Source organism: Nerophis lumbriciformis, linkage group LG02, assembly GCF_033978685.3.
Source record: "Nerophis lumbriciformis linkage group LG02, RoL_Nlum_v2.1, whole genome shotgun sequence".
In the NCBI taxonomy this organism is placed as follows: Eukaryota; Metazoa; Chordata; class Actinopteri; order Syngnathiformes; family Syngnathidae; genus Nerophis; species Nerophis lumbriciformis.
This window is the reverse complement of record NC_084549.2, coordinates 10,818,726-10,843,882: the sequence shown is the minus strand read 5'-3', so window position 1 is coordinate 10,843,882 and position 25,157 is coordinate 10,818,726. Positions and strand designations below refer to the sequence as shown.

The following is a 25,157-nucleotide window of genomic DNA, read 5'->3' as shown; positions in this document are numbered from 1 at the left end:
TAGGTGTTCTTGTGTTGCAGGCAGCTGGGGTGGTGGGCCGACTGGCGGATATCCCTCCATTGGTTTGAACAACCTCACCAACCCTGGATATAACGCTGGCATGGTAGGTTCACTTTATAAAAGTCAAAACAATGTTCCTGCTCACTCTGAAAGTTTTATTTGACATCTGCAATTGTACATGATGAGATTATTGCAGTTAGAATGAATTTCACAGCCATTACTGGAATATTTCACCCTTACACTTGATGGTAAGTCTGCATCCAATGTGTTGCTTTTTAAAAAAAAATCAGCTTATCTTTCTAGCTTTTTCTTGCATGATGAAAAGAGAAACATCATACAAGCCATTATCTGTCATACCTCTAATGCTTGTCCATCTTGTGCAACTCGTAGTCCTTTCCCTTTTCTGACCCTTTTTCATGTTTGCTTTATTGTCAGATTTCCATCTTTATTGCATAGCATGGCCTCACCTTGTTGTAAGGCTGGACGATTATGGCAAAAATAATAATCGCGATTATTTTGACTGATATTGTAATCACAATTACATACCTGCCAACTACTCCGGTTTTCCCGTAATTAGTACGGTTTTCATCAACCTATTCCGGGTTACGGTTGCAGTGATAAAAAATACGTTTTTTCATTAATTAAAAAAAATTTTTTTTTAAAGTTTTATTCACGAAATCGCGTAACAACAATGACAATCGACACTGCTTCCCGTAACTTCCTATCGAGTCATTCCGAATGCCATGCGCGAGGCTATTTATAGCACCGCTGCCAAGCACGAGGCCATTGTTTCCAAACGAGCGAACGATCATGGAATCAGCCGGAGAAAAATCGCAAACGAGTCTTAAACCGAAAAGAAAACTGCAGTCATTCCGTGAAGAATATTCAAAAGCCTATCCGGGAATAATTATCCGTTCCAAAAAGGGTGAAAACTACGCGAATTGCACCTTGTGCAGACAAGATTTTTCGATCGGACACGGAGGAATTAGCGATGTAAAAGACCACGTTGGGACAAAAAAACACAAGTCTAATGCCGTTGCTAGCGATACAAGTGGAAAACTTTCAACGTTTTTCGGATTTTAGCCACAAAAAGGTAATGACACCAATGTTATCTATTGGAATTGTTTAGTACTGTTATACTGTTAAAAGTGTTTATACTATTTATGCTTTCAAGTCCAAGTTGAAGAAATCTTGTTAAATGTTGACAGCATAACTACCAAAATACAGAAGTATGTCCTTAATATTTTTGCAGTGCTATTTCTGTTGAAAAGTTAAAATGATTACATTAGAGATGTGATGTGCCACTTTTCAAGTGTCTGATGGCTTAAATTTATTTTCATTAATTTTTCATATTTTGAATTCTTTTGAAAGGCTTACAAAAAAACTACATTTGAATTGTAATTCCATGCTATTGACAGGACTATTAATTTTAATGAAGTTAGCTTACCATGTTTACAGTGTGATAATTGTGATAGAAATGTGAATTTTAGGCACAGAATATTTTTTACAATTGAACAAGGCAGTAGATTATACAAACTTGGACAGAAAGTTAATAATGACACCAATTTTTTTTAATGGAATTGTTTAGTACTGTTTTACCATCTGTTTACTGTAAAAAGTATTTATACTTTCAATGAACAAATTGAAGTCTTGTGAAAGGTTGACAGGATAACTGGCATTAACTGTCAAAATAATTTCAAACTATTGAAGTTAGCTTACAGAATAAACATGTCAATCAACCCATATGATTTTTGCTGTAATATTTTTTGTTTTGAAAAGTCACTGTGACTGATAGAAAAGTGATGGTTTTAGCAACATTTTAACCTGTCTGAATGCTAATAATCATTTTGCGTCGGCGAAGCCCCCCTGAACCCCCCACCAGGACTTTGTCCTGGACCTACCGGAGCCTGCGGCCCCTGGACCCTGGCTACTAGGTTTTTCTGATTTCAAAAGTTGGCAGGTATGCGATTACTGTATTTTCCAGACTATAAGGAGCACTTAAAATCTTTTCCCCCCCTCAAAACTCGCCTTATAACCCGGTGCGCCTAATGTAGATAATAATTCTGGTTTTGCTTATCGACCTCGAAGCAATTTTGTTTGGTACATGGTGTAATGAGAAGTGTGACCAGTATAAGGCAGTCAAACATAAGAGACTGCACTATGATGGCAATGACTCAAGTAAACAACACCAACATTTTATATGTTCCATTTAAAATATAGAACATTATTCTGCTCAATTCTGCTCTTGCTTTTTGCTGGTTAGCTTGGCAGATAGCTAACATGATATAATCCTTGATGAAAAAAGAGTCCCAAGCGTCTGTAGTGTAGTTTAGGTCTTTTTAGTGAAGGATCAATCGTATATTTTGTAAAACTGTGAACAAAAACACATAAACAAACATTTTACATTCAGCATCCATCTATATACAACATAGCGTCCAAACCAACAAAATGCTGCCAGTAATTAGCTTTCAACAATGAGCAGAAATATCTTACTAAAGCAGTCTTAAACTGAAAATGCACAAATAATGTGTCACATTGTACATATGCATGTTACATTCACATAAACTTACAAGTTTAGACCTTCAAAGTCGAAAAGAAAGCTTAAAGCCTGCAGTACGTCCTGTTTGTTTGACATCTGCTCTCAACTGTTCTCTACTGCTCTCTGAAACACACCCACACTAAGCTGGCTACAGCAAGACAGGAGGGTCAAATTAGAACACAAACTGCAAAACTGATTTCCACCACTAGGTGTCTTAGACAATAACATTGTGGGGCATAACAGCGCTCAAAAATCCATCAAAATGTTTCAGTAGGACTTTGGTAAGCTATTAAACCGCACCGCTTGATGGATTGTCGGTGCATTAATTATACGAGTATTATTATGGTGTGTGTGTATAAGGTAAGACATATTATCTTGTGTTTTGTTTCGCAATATTATGCAAAAGCAACTTTTCTTACCTTCTGTTACCTGCTGATCTGTATTTGGGATCTGCATAAATCCTGAAAATGGCACGCGTCCGCCTTTGTAGTCCGTGCCGAAACCGTAATCGATAAGCTTCTTTTTCTCTATTCTTCTTGTTATGGGACATTCATCCTCCGCTGTTGCCATTTCTAATATAAAGTAGTGTAAAGTTCTAACTTATATCTGTCAGTAAACTTGCCATGGAAGCACTAAAACATACCGGTGTAGTGAGTTTACATTATTCACCCAAAGAACTTTAGGTATAAGAGAGTTCCGGTCGGACGGTTTTTGACGGGACACTTGTTGTTGTTTCCGGATGAGAAGATGCTGCTCCGTTATTGATTGAAGTAAAGTCTGAATGTCATTAAAACAGTTAACTCCATCTTTTGACACTTCTTCCACTCCCGTCCTTGCACACTACACCGTTACAACAAAGATGACGGGGAGAAGACGCTGTCGAAGGTGAGCCACGTAAATAAGACCGCCCACAAAACGGCACATCCTGAAGCGATTGTCAGAAAGCTACTTGAAGATGATCTGTAAAACATCATCTATGCAACATTTTGACCATAAAAACACCATTACATGTTACGTAGACAAGTGTTTTTTTTTTATTAAATCAACGTAAAAAACACAAACAATCAAGTGTGCTTCAGGGACTGTGTTGTGTCCCTTGCAGAAGTGTTGTCCATGTTGTGGAAACCAGAGTATTGTTGGCAGAAAGAAACAACCCCTTTTGTGTGAGTGGGTGTGTGTGAGTGTGAATAGGTGAGGGAGGGTTTTTTTTCCTGGGTTGATGCACTAGTTGAAAGTGTATCGTGTGTTTTTTTCTATGTTGATTTAATAAAAAAAATTAAAAAAAAACACAAGATACAATTAGTGTACCAACCCAAAAAAACTCCCTCCCCCATTTACACTCATTCACACTCATTCGCACAAAAGGGTTGTTTCTTTCTGTTATTAATATTTCTGGTTCCTACATTATATATCAATATAGATCAATACAGTCCGTAAGCTCACATGATTGTATTTTTTATGACCAAAAAAAATAAATAATCCATAACACCCCCCCTACTGACGTAGACCACAAAGAAGTCTTTTACATTTAGAAAAAAATATAATAATATGACTCCTTTAATGCGCCTTATATATGAAAAAAGATCGGAAAATAGACCATTCATCGGCAGTGCGCCTTATGATCCGGAGCACCATATTGTCCGGAAAATACGGTAATTACACGTTTATTTATTAATTAAAAAACTTGTGTATTTATTGTACCACCAAAACTCAACTTGAAATATAGTTGAAAAAAACCTGGATATAAATGAATAACGAACAAACCACGACAAGTAAAATAATAAAAGCAATAACAATAGCAATATCAATCAATCAATCAATGTTTATTTATATAGCCCTAAATCACAAGTGTCTCAAAGGGCTGCACAAGCCACAACGACATCCTCGGTACAAAGCCCACATAAGGGCAAGGAAAAACTCACCCCAGTGGGACGTCGATGTGAATGACTATGAGAAACCTTGGAGAGGACCGCATATGTGGGTAACCCCCCCCCCTCTAGGGGAATATAAAAAACAATACATTTCAGTTTTCCCGTTTTGTTTCTAATTAAGTTTTTTTTACCTTTTACACTTATTTTACCACCATATAGTGTGTGCTTTTTATGTAAAATCCAAATGTAATATTTTACATATAGGTGCAATACACAATTGCACCTATATTTTGACCAAAATTTTAGGTCAAAGCATAAATTGTGTACCGTAATTGCATCATTAAAGTGCTTTAAGTACATTATGCTTTTATGCTTTGTGTATTAGAAAAATACACAAAGCGTGCTACTATGAACATACCAATCCATTATTTATAGGTTCTAATGTGTTAAAATTTTCAGATATTGTGTTTTGAAAAACAATGGAAATTATGTTTGGAGTAAAGAACAACAGCCTTCCAGCTTGTATTCTTAAGTTATTTCAATTAAGAGGAGAAAACTATAATTTACGGCAGGGGTGCTCACACTTTTTCTGCAGGCGAGCTACTTTTCAATTGATCAAGTCGTGGGGATCTACCTCATTCATATATATAATTTACATTTACTTATTTATGAAATATATGTTTTTGTTAACAAGTTAAAGGTGTTTAATGATAATGCAAGCATGTTTAACACATATAGATTCCTTTCTTTCATGAAGACAAGAATATAAGTTGGTGTATTACCTGATTCTGATGACTTGCATTGATAGTAATTAGACAGTGGTGTTGATAAGGTCCGCATTTTCGAATGGAGGAGAAAAAAAGTCCTCCTTTCTGTCCAATACCACATGAAAGTGGTTGGTTTTTGGCATCTTATTTGTCCAGCTTCCGTACTCCTTTGTATACACTTTACAAGAAATACATTGTCGGCAAACTCCGTAGCTTGCTAGCTTGTGCACGCCAGCTTTCTGAGACTCCTATTTTGTTAGCGCAACTGTGCAACTCTGCAGTCGGTCTTTGGAGTTTTGACGACAGGTACGGCGCCAGAGTCTGTTGAAATAAAGTGTTTCTCGCTTTCCAGTCGGTAATTTTAATGAGCTGGCAGCAGCCAGCGTCTTCTCTGAAGACCCTCGAGTGCCGTGAATGTCAATCAAGTGACGAAAGTGACGTCATAGTGAAGATTTATGATCGCTCATTTTTAGGACTATTTTTTTAATGCCTGGCTGGTGATCGACTGACACACCCTCCGAGATCGACCGGTAGCTCGCAATCGACATAATGAGCACCCCTGATTACGGGGATATTGATTTTTGAAATAGGTAAAGTAAGAAGGAATATAAAATACAAATGTATTTCAGTTTTAGGAGTTAAATGGTGGAACAAGCTCAGTGATGAATTGAAGACATGTAGTTCTTTAAGGTTTAAGAAAACCTTGAAAGGTGAAATAATTGAAAATTATAAAATATAGTAACAATTACTTTCATCCCATTGATTTTTTTTTTTTTTTTACGTTGATGTTCCAGGCAATCTTATTTTCAGTGGAGGTATAGGATAGGCAAATATAAGCTTTGGCTTCAGCCTATTCCTTTTTCGGTCATTCTTTTTATTTTATTTTGTTTTTGTATATGATTGTTAAATATGTATAATCTGTACTGTTAAACTGGTCACACAAAATGGTTGATGGTTGATTATACGACCGAAATAAACTTATTTCATTCATTTTGCAAAGTACTTTTTTGAAATCTTTATTTTGTTAGTGCAATCAGACCGGATGTGGCGCACCGCACTATTATTGTGAAAGGGGGAAGTGTTCTGTGCTGTTTTCAGCCTAACAAGTATAGTGGTGACTTACTTAATTAAGGCTGTACAAAAAAAAAAAAAAAAAAAAAAGAGAGCGCCTCTGAAGTTGCGACCACTGTTTTGGTCATTGTTGTTGCTCGGATGATGTCTACACAGCAACACAAGCAGATGAGATGTGTTGTGGGTGTATAGATTGTTCTTGCTCGCTTTAGCTTTGTAGTTTAGTTGCTATTTCAAATGACCGTCTTTTGACATCCACATTGTCAGGACGGGGCGACTGCAGTTGAGTGGGTCGGGGATAAATGATCGCTACCGGACACATTTTCCCAAACAAATGTTCCTTCTCACAATGACAACATTTCGCTCACATTTTTGTTAATTTCCCTGATATTTTTTTGCGTTGACCAGCAGATTCCGTTTTATTGGCCAATTATGTGATTCCTTTCGCAAATTCTTTTGTTTTTATTGAGTTTAGTGATTATTGATTATGCATACTAGCAACAATGGTGACATCCCAAACTTCTCGTCGATCTGCCCTTTTCTCACTCAATCGCTCCTCATCTTTTTCACTAGAGATGTCCAATAATGGCTTTTTTGCCGATATCCCGATATTGTCCAACTCTTAATTACCGATTCCGATATCAACCGATACCGATATATACAGTCGTGGAATTAACACATTATTATGCCTAATTTTGTTGTTGTGTTGGATGCATTAAACAATGTAACTTTACCATGAATTGATTAACGTGGACCCCGACTTAAACAAGTTGAAAAACTTATTCGGGTGTTACCATTGAGTGGTTAATTGTACGGAATATGTACTGTACTGTGCAATCTACTAATACAAGTTTCAATCAATCAATCGAAAACAATGTTTTCCAAAATAAGAGAACTTCAACTCCAGTTATGGAAAAAAGTGCCAACATGACACTGCCATATTTATTATTGAAGTCACAAAGTGCATTCTTTTTTTTTAACATGCCTCAAAACAGCAGTTTGGAATTTGGGACATGCTCTCCCTGAGATAATCCTAATACCCACTACAACTATGGGAAATACTATACTTTGACTTTAACAAAGTGCATTATTTTTTATTTTTTTTAAACATGCCTCAAAACAACAGCTCCAAAAACAATGAAGGGGCTTGGTGGTAGCAGGGGGTGGGGTGTATATTGTAGTGTCCCGGAAGAGTTAGTGCTGCAAGGGGTTCTGGGTATTTGTTCTGTTGTGTTAAGGTGCGGATGTTCTCCCGAAATGTGTTTGTCATTCTTGTTTGGTGTGGGTTCACAATGTGGCGCATATTTGTAACTGTGTTAAAGTTGTTTATACGGCCACCCTCAGTGTGACCTGTATGGCTGTTGATCAAGTATGCCTTGCATTCACTTATGTATGTGTAAAAGCCGCATATATTATGTGGCTGGGCCGGCACGCTGTTTGTATGGAGGAAAAGCGGACGTAACAACAGGTTGTAGAGGACGCTAAAGGCAGTGCCTTTAAGGCACGCCCTCAATATTGTTGTCCGGGTGGAAATCGGGAGACATTCGGGAGAGTGGTTTCCCCGGGAGATTTCCGGGAGGGGCACTGAAATTTCGGGAGTCTCCCGGGAAAATTGTGAAGGTTGGCAATTATGCCCTACATCCGTGTTTTACCGGATATGTATCGCTCCGTACAGCAGCGTTTAAAAAGTAATTAATTTTACTTTTTGAAACCGATACTGATAATTTCCGATATTACATTTTAAAGCATTTATCGGCCGATATTATCGGACATCTCTATTTTTCACCATCACAAGCTCCAGAATTTGCATGCACATTTCGCGGCCCGTTAGTCCCCCCCCCGATTATTGTATTTTCATAATCGAAATAAAAATTTGATGAATCGTCCAGCCCTACTTTGTTTAAATACTTAGTGATGAACTTAGTGTTTCTGCATCATATTAAATCTAAATGTCTTCCAAATCTCATTGCCTTGCATTGAAGTAACCTGCGCACATTATTATGGAATGCCAATCTTTCCAAATTACAGGCCAACCAGATGTGCCACGGCATAGGGTGTTTTTCTCCAAACCTACCCATGTACCCCTACATCCCTGGGGGGTACCCACCTGCCTACCACCCGGGCGGGTATGGTGCCCCTTTCCCTAACCTACAGTCATATGGCCTGTACCCACAGCCAGGAGGAGCCATGCCCCAGCAACAAGGCTACCCAGGCCAGCCTATGCCCGGTTACCCTCAAGCGCCACCTGCCAATCCCACAATGCCCGGCTACGGAGGAGCGCCAGCACCTATGCCAGGGTACCCAAAGGTTCCCTCGCCAAATCCACAGATGCCAGGGTACGGAGGCGCAGTCAACCCAGCGGCTGCTCCTATCAAGGTAAGGACCTCCCTAATTATAAAAAAAAAACCCACTGTTGAAGTTTCTTCCTAGCAGTTCCACTGTAGACACTTCACAGGGAGCCAAGTGTGCAGTTTTTAACAAAGTTTTTAACGTACATAGGTTTTTCCAAAATCTTTCTCCCGCATAACGTGACTTATCAGTCACGTCCGTATCCTCTCTCCCCTCCTGCTCCCGGCCGCTTACTGTTAAAGACAACAGATGATTATTTATTTTTTTTTTTTTTTTAATTTAGCCTTTATTTAACCAGGTAAAAAAAATCCCATTGAGATCAAAGATCTCTTTTTCAAGGGAGACCTGGCCAAGAGGGCAGCAGCAAGGTTACATTAAAAACAGTAAACAACACATAAAACATCACATTTACAACATTAAAACTTGCTCACATGACACATGTGCATACAGACAAGGTAGACTGCAGTCCTTTCACAGAAGCTTTAAACTCATTTAATGTAACAAGGGTTTGAAGTTTAATATTCGATTGTCGGTTATTCCAAGCCATCGGTGCTGATTAGATTAACACTTACCACCTGTGAAATCTGATCACCTGCCAGCTGTTTCTCGCCGTCAGCACTGCCACGCCTCCGTCTGATAGTGCTCTGTCCTCAGCACCATGGACAGAGGCGGTGACCTTTGCTTCTGCAGGCAGCGCTGGCCACATCTCCCTCCACACCCACCTTTTCTCTTCATGATTTTAATATACAGTCAAACAGCCCAAAAGTCTTACAATGCAAAGTTGAACTAAGATTGTGTCTTAAAAGTCAAAACTTTATTTTAGTTCTACTATATATACACTGTTTAATTTATTTTTACACTTATGTGGCAGTTAGGAAAGTGAAGATTATGAAAACCACCTGTATAGTCAATAAAGCTATTATTTTGCTGCCAAATTAAACCACTTATCTATATTATTTTATTCATGGGAACATTTTAATTTGGAAATGAGGAAAAACTCTTGACTTTGGAGGTTTCATTGTGTTCATCATGTTGTGATGAAGACTTCAGGAATACTGAAATTTGTTTGACTTGTGTTCTCTCAGAAAGGATTTAGAGGGACAATCAAGGACTTTCCTGGAGCGGACCCTCTTAAAGACGTGGAGGTCCTTAGGAAGGCTATGAAGGGCTTTGGTGAGTGGCGCCTCAACACAAATATTTTCATGGTATTTTGGGCACATGTGTAATATTTGTAAATGGTAGGGGTGTGACGATACACTTATCTCATGACATGATACACAATATTGGGTTCATGAGAATGAGACAAGATTTTAACATTAACTTTAACTGTCTACACACATTGTCTGCTTGTAAGTACTCCGTGATTGTGTGTTGCCGAACATGCTCGTATGGGGGGGACCGGTACTTTTTAGAGGCGGTATAGTACCGAATATGAATCTTTAGTATCGCGGTACTATACTAGTACTGATATACCGTACAAGCCTAGTGGCAAAATATTTAATGACAAATTGAGTTGGTAAATAAATATAAACGTGTCCCTTAAAACCACAGTACTCCTGTCAAGGGCTTAGTTTGGTGACCATTTAATGTTGTAGATGTCTTCTTCCTGTCTGCTTTGAATAAACTATACTGTAGGGCTCGTAAGTTGGTATAGCAAGTGTAAAACTCTAACGTAACTAAGCTTGTAGAACACAGAATAATATAGATTTTTTTAAATGAGTAAACAGGCATGGATTAAAGTTGATGACAATAACTCTTGAGTTTATTGCCCACCTAAGTAACATTTTCCTCTGGAAATCAAAGTTTTTCTGAGTCTTATATTAATAAAAAACATAATTAATCTATTATTAACAATAGTTTTTGTATTTATTATGTTGTACTGTTACTAGAGATGTCCGATAATGGCTTTTTTGCCGATATTCCGATATTGTCCAACTCTTAATTACCGATTCCGATATCAACCGATACCAATATATACAGTCGTGGAATTAACACATTATTATGCCTAATTTTGTTGTGATGCCCCGCTGGATGTAACAAGGTTTTCCAAAATAAATCAACTCAAGTTATGGAAAAAACATTCCAACATGGCACTGCCATATTTATTATTGAAGTCACAAAGTGCATTATTTTTTTTAACATGCCTCAAAACAGCAGCTTGGAATTTGGGACATGCTCTCCCTGAGAGCGCATGAGGAGGTTGGGTTGGGCGGGGCGGGGTTGAGGTCGGGGGGGAGAATAGGGGTTAGCGGGTGTATATTGTAGCGTCCCAGAAGAGTTAGTGCTGCACGGGGTTCTGGGTATTTGTTCTGTTGTGTTACGGTGCGGATGTTCTCCCGAAATGTGTTTGTCATTCTTGTTTGGTGTGGGTTCACAGTGTGGCGCATATTTGTAACAGTGTTAAAGTTGTTTATACGGTCACCCTCAGTGTGACCTGTATGGCTGTTGACCAAGTATGCATGGCATTCACTTGTGTGTGTGTGTGAAAAGCCGTAGATTTTATGTGAAGGCAGTGCCTTTAAGGTTTATTGGCGCTCTGTACTTCTCCCTACGTCCGTGTACACAGCGGCGTTTTAAAAACTCATAAATTTTACTTTTTGAAACCGATACCGATAATTTCCGATATCACATTTTAAAGCATTTATCGGCAGTCCGATATTATCGGACATCTCTAACTGTTACGTTTATTTACTATTATTTCCAACAGTAATAAATAACAAAACAAAAAAACACATACTTTCGTTTTCCATTGTTTTGATGTCGGTTTCAAATGGAAAAAGAAATTAAGTATATGATACACGGATTCTCTTGGTGATGTTGAGAGTTTGTGTGTGCAGGAACTGACGAGCAGGCCATCATCGACTTACTGGGCAGTCGCTCCAACAAGCAGCGTGTGCCTTTGCTGCGCTTCTACAAAACCTCCTACGGGAAGGTAACCGTCCTGTTCATGCTTAATACTCTCCCTTGTGTGTGGTAACCAATGCCTGTTTCTATTATGGGAAAATGTGCAGTTTTTAAAATAGTTTTAAACCGCCTTCTCCAATATAGACTCACGCATAGCTTGGCTCGCACTGACAAGCACATGACAGGTGCTGTCGGCTAAATAGAAAGCGGCTCGGAGGATGGCTTCAGTGCTTGTTATGGTTACGCCACAGTGTGTTTTTGTGAGCTCTTGTAATTAACGGTGGCTTGCAGTTATTCTAAGCATGGTTTTTTTTTATGTTCAGGATCTGATTAAGGACCTACATTCAGAACTGTCTGGCGACTTTAGGAAGTTGGTCATGGCCATGTTGAAGAGCCCTGCTCAGTTTGACGCCTCTGAGATCCAAGCTGCCATCAAGGTAAACGCACCTATTGTTATATTTTTCATATTCATTTCAATAGGATGTTTGGAACGCCTGTTTCCATGTCAGTGTTGCGCTGATCAGAATAAATTTATCATACGTTGGTGTTTCATGCATTGAACAAAGTCACAGTCTTGCAAGTCAAATTCCTTGTACCCTATTTTCCTGACTATAAGGCGCACTTAAAATCTTTTTTTTCCTCTCAAAACTGGACAATACGCCTTATAACCATCCATCCATCCATCCATCCGTTTTCTACCGCTTGTCCCTTTTGGGGTCGCGGGGGGTGCTGGAGCCTATCTCAGCTGCACATAGGCGGAAGGCGGTGTACACCCTGGACAAGTCGCCACCTCATCGCAGGGCCAACACAGATAGACAGACAACATTCACACTCACATTCATACACTAGGGACCATTTAGTGTTGCCAATCAACCTATCCCCAAGTGCATGTCTTTGGAGGTGGGAGGAAGCCGGAGTAAATTTGTGTTCTGCATTTAACCCATCCCCTTGTTCACCCCCTGGGAGGTGAGGGGAGCAGTGGGCAGCAGCGGTGGCCGCGCCCGGGAATCATTTTTGGTGATTCGACCCCCAATTCCAACCCTTGATGCTGAGTGCCTCCCTGTTTGGCACTCAGCATCAAGCCCGGTGCGTCTAATATACGGAATAATTCTGGTTTTGCTTACCGACCTTGAAGCAATTGTATTTGGTACATGATGTAATGATATGTATGACCAATAGATGGCAGTCAAACATAAGAGATACGTGTAGACTGCACTGTGATGGCAATTTACATCACCAACATTTTATATGTTCCATTGAAAATATAGAACATTACACACGGCGCTCAAAAATCTATCAAAATGTTTTAGTACGACTTTGGTAAGCTATGAAGCCGCACCCCTTGATGGATTGTACTGTGCTTCAACAAAGGAGTATTATTATGGTGTATGTATAAGGTAAGACATTTAATCTGGCATTTTGTTTCGCAATATTGTGCAAAAGCAACTTTTCTTACCTTCTGGTACCTGCTGATCTGTATTTGGGATCTGCATAAATCCTGAAAATTGTACCTTTGTAGTCTGTGACGATGCCGTAGTCGATAAGCTTCTTCCTTTTCTCTATCTTCTTGTTATGGGACATTCATCCTCCGCTGTTGCCATTTCTAATATAAAGTAGTGTAAAGTTCTTACTTATATCTGTCAGTAAACTCGCCATGAAAGCGCTAAAACATACCGGTGTAGTGAGTTTACATTATTCACCCAAGGAACTTTAGTTATTAGAGAGTTTCGGTCGGACGGTTTTTCACGGTTTCCGGATGAGGAGATGCTGCTCCGTTGTTGATTGAAGTAAAGTCTGAATGTCATAAAAACAGTTAGCTCCATCTTTTGACACTTCTTCCACTCCCGTCCTTGCACGCTACACCGCTACAACAAAAATGTCGGGGAGAAGACGCTGTCAAAGGTGAGCCACGGAAATAAGACCGCCCACAAAACGGCGCATCCTGAAGCGACTGTCAGAAAGCGGCTTGAAGATGATCTGTAAAACATAATCCATGCAACATTTTGACCAAAGAACCACCATTACATGTTATGTAGACCACAAGGAAGTCTTTTACATTTACAAAAAAAAAGATAATAATAATATGACTCCTTTAATGCGCCCTTATATATGAAAAAAGATCGAAAATAGACCATTCATCGGCAGTGCGCCTTATAATCCGGTGCGCCCTATGGTCCGGAAAATATGGTATGTTAAATATACTCGGCCAAAAAAGCTGATTCTGATCCTAGCACAACTGCCCGTAGCTTTTCAGAAATCGACACTAACAGCGCCTGTGCTGGTTGCAGCAAAGTAGTGCACTCCATTTTGCCCCAGTAGCTTCAAATTTGACTAGAAGGAGTAAATAATTATTGTAATTGTTCCCTTTTCCCCACAGGGAGCTGGAACCGACGAGGCCTGTCTGATAGAGATCCTGTCGTCTCGTTCCAACGCCGAAATCAAGGAGATAAACCGCATCTACAAAACAGGTAAGATGCGTGCACATTATCACCCGCATGACCACATTCTAAGGAAGGTTTGGATTGTTTGATAGCCATGATTCCTATGTTCCAGAATACAAGCAGACTGTGGAAGATGCCATCACCGGGGACACGTCCGGACACTTCCGTAGACTCCTCATCTCTCTGGCACAGGTACAACAACAAAACATATTACTTTGCAACTACCAAGAGACATAAGACTTTTCTCTCTCTCTCTATAGGGTAATCGTGACGAAAGACCAAATGTCGACCTTTCATTGGCCAAGCAAGACGCTCAGGTAAAATCTGCTCTGCACTGAATCATAACTAACTTGTTTATTGATCTGCTCCTAAAGAGGAACTGCAAATATAGTGCAGAATAGATAATATCGGACTGCGATATTATCGGACATTTCTACTCATAATCCTCGTGAAGAAACGGGGTGGGGGGAACAAGCGCTTTTTGGGTCGTCCTCGCCAATTTCAGGTTTTATATGGTGGTCAAAGTGTCCCAACTTGTAGGATTATATTCTCAGCCATCTACTTTTCAGGTGCGAGGCATGATTTATGATCTACAATAAACTTGCAGGGAAGCGAGGAAGCAGCAGACCACTCCATGTAAACATGGGACACATGGAAGTGATCACTGCGCCACTATAAATAGTTTGTCTGCGTTAGCGCTTATAATAACAATATCACTAATACTTGATTAATATTCAAGTCACAAAATGTAAATGGAGTATTGTTGATGCTTTTTAATGTTTTTTTTTATCTGATTTTATGGGCAGAATAGCTTTTTTTCCCCATTTATTTAATATTAAGAATGCATTCAAAAAAATCCATTCATTGTCATGTCTTTCATAATGGTTGTGAACGATAGGCAAAATTGTAAAAAAGTGCAATTTCCTTTTAAATGCAACTATTTTTCTCTGCCTAGGCCCTGTATGCTGCTGGAGAGAACAAGCTGGGAACAGACGAGTCCAAATTTAATGCCATCTTGTGCGCCAGGAGCAAAGAACATCTCAGGACAGGTAGAACCAAAGTCAACCTCAGTACAGTCAGTGCGCACTTCCATTAATGATTATTATTACCATGTAAAAAGAGAAGTAGATAGGCGCCCACAACATCACTCTTGTTCTTTTTAGTTTACTTGAACTTTTTAATAATGTGGGGGCGAAACTCTTCCGATGGCAGTGTGGTGAATGTAGACATTGTAAAATCCTCCGGGAGGAAGAAACAAAGAAATGTGTCTTTTTTTTTTTATATCGATAGATTTACGGTAATCTTTTTTTTTTACTGCATTTTATGTCATTCATGTGTTCTGTGTGCAGTGTGAGCTATTTCAGGTGACTTACATCACCACTAGATAGATAGATAGTACTTTATTGATTCCTTCAGGAGAGTTCCCTCAGGAAAATTAAAACGAAAGAGATGTCCGATAATGGCTTTTTTGCCAATATCCGATATTCCGATATTGTCCAACTCCGATATCAACCGATACCGATATATACAGTCGTGGAAATAACACATTATTATGCCTAATTTTGTTGTGACGCCCCGCTGGATGCATTAAACCAGGGGTGCTCACACTTTTTCTGCAGGCGAGCTACTTTTCAATTGATCAAGTCGTGGGGATCTACCTCATTCATATATATAATTTATATTTACTTATTTATGAAATATATGTTTTTGTTAAGAAGTTAAAGGTGTTTAAAGATAATACAAGCATGTTTAACACATATAGTTAATATTGTTAAAAAATTAAAGGTGTTTAATGATAATACAAGCATGTTTAATACATATAGTTAATATTGTTAACAAGTTAAAGGTGTTTAAAGATAATGCAAGCATGTTTAACACATATAGTTAATATTGTTAACAAGTTAAAGGTGTTTAATGATAATACAAGCATGTTTAACACATAGTTAATATTGTTAATAAATTAAAGGTGTTTAATGATAATACAAGAATATTTAATACATATAGTTAATATTGTTAACAAGTTAAAGGTGTTTAAAGATAATACAAGTATGTTTAACACATATAGTTAATATTGTTAACAAGTTAAAGGTGTTTAAAGATAATGCAAGCATGTTTAACACATATAGATTCCTTTCTTTCATGAAGACAAGAATGTAAGTTGATGTATTACCTGATTCTGATGACTTGCATTGATTGTAATCAGAACAGTGGTGCTGATAACGTCCGCATTTTCGAATGGAGGAGAAAAAAAGTCCTCCTTTCTGTCCAATACCACATGAAAGTGGTTGGTTTTTGGCATCTTATTTGTCCAGCTTCCGTACTCCTTTGTATACACTTTACAAGAAATACATTGTCGGCAAACTCCGTAGCTTGCTAGCTTGTGCACGCCAGCTTTCTGAGACTCGTATTTTGGTAGCGCAGGCAGGATGAAGCAGAGCTTTTATTGTGCAACTGTGCAGTCGATCTTTGGAGTTTTGACGACAGGTACGGGGCCAGAGTCTGTTGAAATAAAGTGTTTCTCGCCTTCCAGTGGGTAATTTTAATGAGCTGGCAGCAGCCAGCGTCATCTCAGAAGACCCTCGGGTGCCGTGAATGTCAATCAAGTGACGAAAGTGACGTCATAGTGAAGATTTATGATCGCTCATTTTTAGGACTATTTTTTTTAATGCCTGGCTGGTGATCGACTAACACACCCTCCGAGATCGACCGGTAGCTCGCGATCGATGTAATGAGCACCCCTGCATTAAACAATGTAACAAGGTTTTCCAAAATAAATCAACTCAAGTTATGGTAACAAAATGCCAACATGGCACTGCCATATTTATTATTGAAGTCACAAAGTTCATTATTTTTTTAACATGCCTCAAAACAGCAGCTTGGAATTTGAGACATGGTCTCCCTGAGAGAGCATGAGGAGGTTGAAGTGGGCGGGGTTGAGGTGGGGGGTGGGGTTGGGGGGTTTAGAGGGTAGCGGGGGGTGTATATTGTAGCGTCCCGGAAGAGTTAGTGCTGCAAGGGGTTCTGGGTATTTGTTCTGTTGTGTTTATGTTGTGTTACGGTGCGGATGTTCTCCCGAAATGTGTTTGTCATTCTTGTTTGGTGTGGGTTCACAGTGTGGCGCATATTTGTAACAGTGTTAAAGTTGTTTATACGGCCACCCTCAGTGTGACCTGCATTCACTCGTGTGTGTGAAAAGCCACATATATTATGTGATTGGGCCGGCACGCAAAGGCAGTGCCTTCAAGGTTTATTGGCGCTCTGTACTTCTCCCTACGTCCGTGTACACAGCAGCGTTTTAAAAAGTCATACATTTTACTTTTTGAAACCGATACCGATAATTTCCGATGTTACATTTGAAAGCATTTATCGTCCGATAATATCGGCAGTCCGATATTATCGGACATCTCTAATCACCACCATAGGTGCAAAGCTTATAAGTAGACCAAGGACCTCTTCTGAATGAGTTTGATCCTTTTTTTTTTTGCAGTTTTTATGGAGTACCAGAAGATGTGTGGCAGAGATATTGAGAAGAGCATCAGCAGGGAGATGTCAGGAGACCTGGAGAGTGGCATGTTGGCAGTGGGTAAGAAAAGAAGAAAACAACACTAGCAAAGCACCACGCCCATCAATTTAGGACTCTACAAACCACTTAATGACTTGTTTAGTGGAGCACATCTTAGACCAAACATTCACCTGTGAAATATTTTCAATATGATTAACGCCCTGTATTTTTTTCTTTTGTTGTTGCTAACACCAGGGTTATGGTACTGTAACCTGCATTTAGATGTTTCATTTCTCTCACTTCAGTTTTCATTGTGATTTATGTGTGCATTGCAGTGTTTACCTCTTTCCTCCCATTTTGTTATACGGTATGCATTGATGTATAGTGTTGCGTTTTGGACCAGTTGTTCCTCCCAGGGAATTCAAGTCACAAGTCGCTCCCAAGCTTTTTACGACACATAAAGCTGAGTTGAATAACCACCAGAGACAGAATAGGTATTTTGTAATATATTTGCAAAGCTTTGCAGATATACATTCACAGAGACAGCATAGAACATTCGGATCGCCCCGCTAAAATGGTCTGTCTCCCCGACCCAAAACCCTCTCCTCTCTTAAGTCGCAGGCAGTCATCCCTCTCTAGCCAAAACAAATGCTTATTATCGCTCTCTCTAACATTCCTCACTTCAAGGTTAAGCACACAGTTTTGCAGACAACCAAAAGACCACATTTGGAAGAAAAACACTAGCTGTTTTGTAATATGACAATCAAATCAAAAGAAGTAACATTTAAATTCGTATATATATATAAATATCTGCCTCCGACAATAGATATATATATACATATATATATATATATATATATATATATATATATATATATATATATATATATATATATATATATATATATATATATATATATATGTATGTATGTATGTATGTATGTATGTATGTGTATATATATATATATATATATATATGTATATATATATATATATATATATGTATATGTATATGTATATATATATATATATATATATATATATATATATATATATATATATATATATATATATATATATATGTATGTATATATATATATATATATATGTATATATATATATATGTGTATATATGTATATATATATATATATATATGTATGTATGTATATATATATATATATATATATATATATATATATATATATATATATATATATATATATATATATATATATAAAATGTGTTGGGTTGAAGGAATTGAGGTGCAGATAGCTGTTGGTACATGATTCTTACCGTGTCCTTCGCATTAGATTTAGGGATAGGAAATCTGGCCTAAAATCTATATTGCGATACATATTGTAGCACATTGCAATGATAATATATGGTGTGTCCAAAAGTTTGGACACACCTTCTCATTCAATGAGTTTTCGTTATTTTCATGACTATTTACATTGTAGATTGTCACTGAAGGCATCAAAACTATGAATGAACACATGTGGAGTTATGTAATTAACAAAAAAAAAAAAAACTGAAAACATGTTTTGTATTCTAGTTTCTTCAAAATAGCCACCCTTTGCTCTGATTAGTGCTTTGCACACTCTTGGCATTCTCTCCATGAGCTTCAAGAGGTTCTTTGACAGCCAAAACCTGAAATGGTTTTCACTTCACAGGTGTGCTTGAAGCTCATCGAGAGAAAAACATTTTTGAACTCAATCATATTCAGACAAAAAGGCAGAATGATGGTTAAATAATATATTTTAAATATTTTAATTATTTCCTTATTTTCTTTTGTCATACACAGCATGTTTAATAAAGTCAATTGTGCAAAACAATCAAACAAATGCATTATCAATCAATCAATCAATCAATGTTTATTTATATAGCCCTAAATCACAAGTGTCTCAAAGGGCTGCACAAGCCACAACGACATCCTCGGTTCAGAGCCCACATAAGGGCAAGGAAAAACTCACAACCCAGTGGGATGTCAATATGAATGACTATGAGAAACCTTGGAGAGGACCACAGATGTGGATCTCACATAATAGTGAGAGTCCAGTCCATAGTGGATCTAACATAATAGTGAGAGTCCAGTCCATAGTGGATCTAACATAATAGTGAGAGTCCAGTCCTAAGTGGATCTAACATAATAGTGAGAGTCCAGTCCTAAGTGGATCTAACATAATAGTGAGAGTCCAGTCCATAGTGGATCTAACATAATAGTGAGAGTCCAGTCCATAGTGGATCTAACATAATAGTGAGAGTCCAGTCCATAGTGGATCTAACATAATAGTGAGAGTGCAGTCCATAGTGGATCTAACATAATAGTGAGAGTCCAGTCCATAGTGGATCTAACATAATATTGTGAGAGTCCAGTCCATAGTGGATCTAACATAATAGTGAGAGTCCAGTCCATAGTGGATCTAACATAATAGTGAGAATCCAGTCCATAGTGGATCTAACATAATAGCGAGAGTCCAGTCCATAGTGGATCTAACATAATATTGTGAGAAACCAGTCCATAGTGGATCTAGCATAATATTGTGAGAGTCCAGGCCATAGTGGATCTAACATAATAGTAAGAGTCCAGTCCATAGTGGATCTAGCATAATATTGTGAGAGTCCAGTCCATAGTGGATCTAACATAATAGTGAGAGTCCAGTCCATAGTGGATCTAACATAATAGTGAGAGTCCAGTCCATAGTGGATCTAACATAATATTGTGAGAGTCCAGTCCACAGTGGATCTAACATAATAGTGAGAGTCCAGTCCATAGTGGATCTAACATAATATTGTGAGAGTCCAGTCCATAGTGGATCTAACATAATAGTGAGAGTCCAGTCCATAGTGGATCTAACATTATAGTGTGAGAGTCCAGTCCATAGTGGATCTAACATAATAGTGAGAGTCCAGTCCATAGTGGGGCCAGCAGTAGACCATCCCGAGCAGAGACTATCTATTATAGACTATTTCCAGAGTTTGCAAACAATAACAAAAATGACCAAAAACCATTTTGTATTAATAATCATGTATGTATTGACCATTAACTGATGGTATCAGTACTGTCGATATTTGTATCGATCCGCCCACACTTGTTCACATTTAAAAGCAATATCCTCCTACTGTGTGTAGAATAGTATGTTTCGCTCTTCCTCATCCTCCAGTGATAATGGTACTTGCAAGAAACTTACATTATTTGCCGCCAGGCAGGTGAGGATTGGTAATTTAGAAGAGAAATGTTGCGTTGAGGATGTGTTTGTTCGCTTTTCGCTGTCAAATTTGTGGGACACAGCTAGAATATGTCATTAAATGCATTATCAGGATATGAATATAGCATTAAAATCCCTATCGCCAGCCAAATGTGTTTCATTTATATCGGCGTGATGCCCAATAGCAAAACCCAAAACCAGTGAAGTTGGCACGTTGTGTAAATGGTAAATAAAAACAGAATACAATGATTTGCAAATCCTTTTCAACTTATATTCAATTGAATAGACTGCAAAGACAAGATATTTAATGTTTGAACTGGGAAACTTAATTTTTTTTGCAAATAATCATTAATTCAGAATTTAATGGCAAAAAACTTGTCACAGGGGCATTTTTACCACTGTGTTACATGGCCTTTCCTTTTAACAACACTCAGTAAACGTTTGGGAACTGAGGAGACCAATTTTTGAAGCTTTTCAGGTGGAATTCTTTCCCATTCTTGCTTGATGTACAGCTTAAGTTGTTCAACAGTCCGGGGGTCTCTGTTGTAGTATTTTAGGCTTCATATTGCGCCACGCATTTTCAATGGGAGACAGGTCTGGACTATAGGCAGGCCAGTCTAGTACCTGCACTATTTTACTATGAAGCCACGTTGTTGTAACACGTAGCTTGGCATTGTCTTGCTGAAATAAGCAGGGGCGTCCATGAAAAAGACGTTGCTTGGATGGCAACAAATGTTGCTCCAAAACCTGTATGTACCTTTCAGCATTAATGGTGCCTTCACAGATGTGTAAGTTACCCATGCCTTGGGCACTAATACACCCCCATACCATCACAGATGCTGCTGGCTTTTAATTTTTGCGCCTATAACAATCCGGATGGTTCTTTTCCTCTTTTGGTCCGGAGTACACGACATCCACAGTATCCAAAAACAATTTAAAATGTGGACTCGTCAGACCACAGAACACTTTTCCATTTTGCATCAGTCCATCTTAGATGAGCTCGGGCCCCAGTGAAGCCGACGGCGTTTCTGGGTGTTGTTGATAAATGGCTTTCGTTTTGCATAGTAGAGTTTTAACTTGCACTTACAGATGTAGCGACAAACTTTAGTTACTGACAGTGGTTCTCTGAAGTGTTCCTGAGCCCATGTGGTGATATCCCTTACACACTGATGTCGGTTTTTGATGCAGTACCGCCTGAGGGATCGAAGGTCCGTAATATCATCGCGTACGTGCAGTGATTTCTCCAGATTTCTCTGAACCTTTTGATGATATTACGGACCGTAGATGGTGAAATCCCTGAATTCCTTGCTCGTTGAGAAATGTTGTTCTTAAACTGTTAACGCATTTGTTCACCCTCGCCCCCATCCTTGTTTTGTGAATGAAGCTGCTTTTTTTTATACCCAATTATCCTTTTCTTTCTTTCTTTCTTTCTTTAGTTTATTTCGAACATGAACACACTTACATCATAATACATCACACAATTTCATATCATTTCATTTTACATCATGCCCGAAAAGGAGTAGGAAGAAGCAAAGCTTATTTAATCCTACCCCTTTCCCACTTCAAGCGTTTACAAATATATAGAATCATTTACTGACCTTTTTATATAATAAAATAACATCTATGAATTAGTATACAACAGTTTTGTAATATGTAATTAATTAATTAATACAGTCATTATTAACATACTGAGATGAAGAATATCTTATTTTCAATAAGGTTGAAAGTATTTCTCATAATTCTTCTTTTTTGTACCGGTACTCTGTAAGCACTATTATTTTGAACAACCTCTTAAACTGGATCATATCAGTACAATTTTTAACTTCTTTACTTAATCCATTCCATAATTTAATTCCACATACTGATATGCTAAAAGTTCTAAGTGTTGTACGTGCATATAAATGTTTTAAATTATTTTTTCCTCTAAGGTTATATTTCTCCTCTTTAGTTGAGAAGAATTGTTGTACATTCTTTGGTAGCAGGTTATAATTTGCTTTGTACATCATTTTAGCTGTTTGCAATTTTACCAAATCACCGAACTTTAATATTTCTGACTTAATAAATAAAGGGTTTGTGTGTTCTCTATATCCAACATTATGTATTATTCTAACTGATCTTTTTTGTAACACGGTTAGCGAATGTAGCGCACATTTGTAGTTATTTCCCCATATTTCTGCACAATAACTCAGATATGGTAACACTAGCGAGCAGTAGAGAATATGTAGTGATTTTTGGCCCAGGACATATTTTGCTTTATTCATTATTGAAATGTTTTTTGCCACCTTATGTTGTATGTTTTGTATATGATATTTCCAGTTCATTTGATCATCTATTAATACTCCCAAAAATCTAGTTTCTTTTACCCTTTCTATGTCTACTTCGTCTATTTGTATTTGTGTATGATGCTCTTTTCTACTATATATATATATATATATATATATATATATATATATATATATATATATATATATATATATATATATATATATATATATATATATATATATATATATATATATATATATCCTTTTCACCTGTGGGATGTTCCAAATAAGTGTTTGATGAGCATTCCTCAACTTTCTCAGTCTTTTTTGCCACTTGTGCCAGCTTTTCCGAAACATGTTGCAGGCATCAAATTCCAAATGAGCTTATATTTGCACAAAATAACAAAGTTTACCAGTTTGAACGTTAAGTATCTTGTCTTTGCAGTCCATTCAATTGAATATAGGTTGAAAAGAATTAGCAAATCATTGTATTCGGTTTTTATTTACCATTTACGCAACGTGCCAACTTCACTGGTTTTGGGGTCTTGTAGAATCCGCTATCATTTTATAAAGTAGTGCATGTTGCATGCCCCCCCCCCCCCAAGTGTTCCGTGCTCCAGTATTCTTTAACAAGACATTTGTTAGTTTTATCATGCAGTTAAAAAGCTCCATATGTTCTGTTTTGCAGTGAAATGTATTAAGAACAAAACTGCTTATTTTGCCGAGAGACTTTACAAGGCCATGAAGGTGAGACTCAATGTTTATAAACATACACATAATATATGTTTTATGGAATATTACACTGTGTGTGTGTGTGTGTGTGCTTAGGGAGCTGGCACCAAAGACACTACTCTGATCCGAATCATGGTGTCTCGCTCCGAGGTGGACATGCTGGATATCCGCCAACATTACGTGAGGAACTACGGCAAGTCGCTGTACACCGACATCTCCGTAAGTGTCAATGTTGTCATTGCACATTTAAATAGCCGACCACTGTGAGGTTTCAGGTGTGTGTTTACGTCCCAACAGGGCGACACCTCGGGAGACTACAAGAAGCTCCTGCTGAAGCTGTGTGGGGGTAGTGACTGAAACAATCACATTACGTAATGCCTTCAATAGCAACGTGCTTTTTTATATCGTGTATGCACTATATACACAAGCCGCATGCCACGCCTGTGCCCTCCGTGCAAAGTTTACCGCCTTGTAGTCTCGTATCGCCACGTGCTGTTTGCCGAAATACAACCTGCACACAAAGCGTTTATATTTTTTACATATTACTTTGTTAAACTTTATATGTTTACAGTATATATAAAGAGTTCAAGTACATTTAAGAAAAAAATGCTTTATATTTTTAAAAATGATATCGTATGATCAGATATTTAATATCCGCTTCATGTATCAATAATAATGTTCAGGAACGCTGAATTAAAAATGCCTAGTGCCACAACTTGAACCACACCATGTATTCTTCTTCAAAAAAATGTTTCGTTATGTCATTGTGAATTGTATTCCACGCAGTCAAACTCAAAAGATCCTATTTCAGTCGTCTGTCCTTGAATTTTACATTTCACCCGTCTCGGAGAATAAAACCCTGAAAACCGACACATTTTCCCTTTTTTCCCCAACAACACATTTGCACATGTACCACACTTGCCAACCCTCCCGGATTTGAGACTCCCAAAATTCAGCGACTCTCCCGAAAACAAACAAACGACAAATTTTCTCCCGAAAATCTCCCGAAATTCAGGCACACAATATAAACAGCGTACCTGCCCAATGACGTTATAACTGTAGAATGATCGACGGCGAGTTCTTGGTTTCTTATGTGGGTTTATTGTTAGGCAGTTTCATTAACGTCCTCCCCGCGCGGTAACAACAGCAGTCACGTTTTTGTCTACCGTAAAGCAGTTCGTCTGCCGTAAACAGCAATGTTGTGACACTCTTAAACAGGACAATACTGCCATCTAGTGCATTTGATGAAAGCACTTTTTGCGTGCCACACAGCAATGCATCATCAGAGAGGGCGTTCAGCATGGTTAGAAAAATAGTGACAAATAGAACAAGGATGGACAATTCAACCCTTAACTCAACAATGAGTAGATGAGTGTTATGTGTGTGTATATGTGTAAATAAATGAACACTGAAATTCAAGTATTTATTTTATATATATATATATATGTGTGTATATATATATATATATATATATGAAATACTTGACTTAGTATTTCTGATATATATATAT

General features: G+C 38.0%; 1 protein-coding gene across 2 annotated transcripts in view; it reads left to right on the top strand.

The window, feature by feature from the left end:
• LOC133581581 (annexin A4-like) overlaps positions 1 to 24,517 on the top strand; it is a 40,882-nt gene extending 16,365 nt beyond the window's left edge. Inside the window, exons 3-15 of one of the 2 annotated variants that reach the window (XM_061935750.1) lie at positions 21 to 103; positions 8,424 to 8,624; positions 9,683 to 9,770; positions 11,435 to 11,529; positions 11,825 to 11,938; positions 13,879 to 13,969; positions 14,055 to 14,134; positions 14,203 to 14,259; positions 14,898 to 14,991; positions 17,430 to 17,525; positions 23,604 to 23,662; positions 23,744 to 23,866; positions 23,945 to 24,517. In XM_061935750.1, the coding sequence (XP_061791734.1) occupies positions 21 to 103; positions 8,424 to 8,624; positions 9,683 to 9,770; positions 11,435 to 11,529; positions 11,825 to 11,938; positions 13,879 to 13,969; positions 14,055 to 14,134; positions 14,203 to 14,259; positions 14,898 to 14,991; positions 17,430 to 17,525; positions 23,604 to 23,662; positions 23,744 to 23,866; positions 23,945 to 24,004 (1,241 nt within the window). In that variant the 3' untranslated portion in view covers positions 24,005 to 24,517. Of the gene's footprint in view, positions 1 to 20; positions 104 to 8,276; positions 8,625 to 9,682; positions 9,771 to 11,434; positions 11,530 to 11,824; positions 11,939 to 13,878; positions 13,970 to 14,054; positions 14,135 to 14,202; positions 14,260 to 14,897; positions 14,992 to 17,429; positions 17,526 to 23,603; positions 23,663 to 23,743; positions 23,867 to 23,944 lie in introns of both variants that reach the window. The other variant, XM_061935668.1, reaches the window with a different exon arrangement.
• Positions 24,518 to 25,157: the final 640 nt, after the last annotated feature.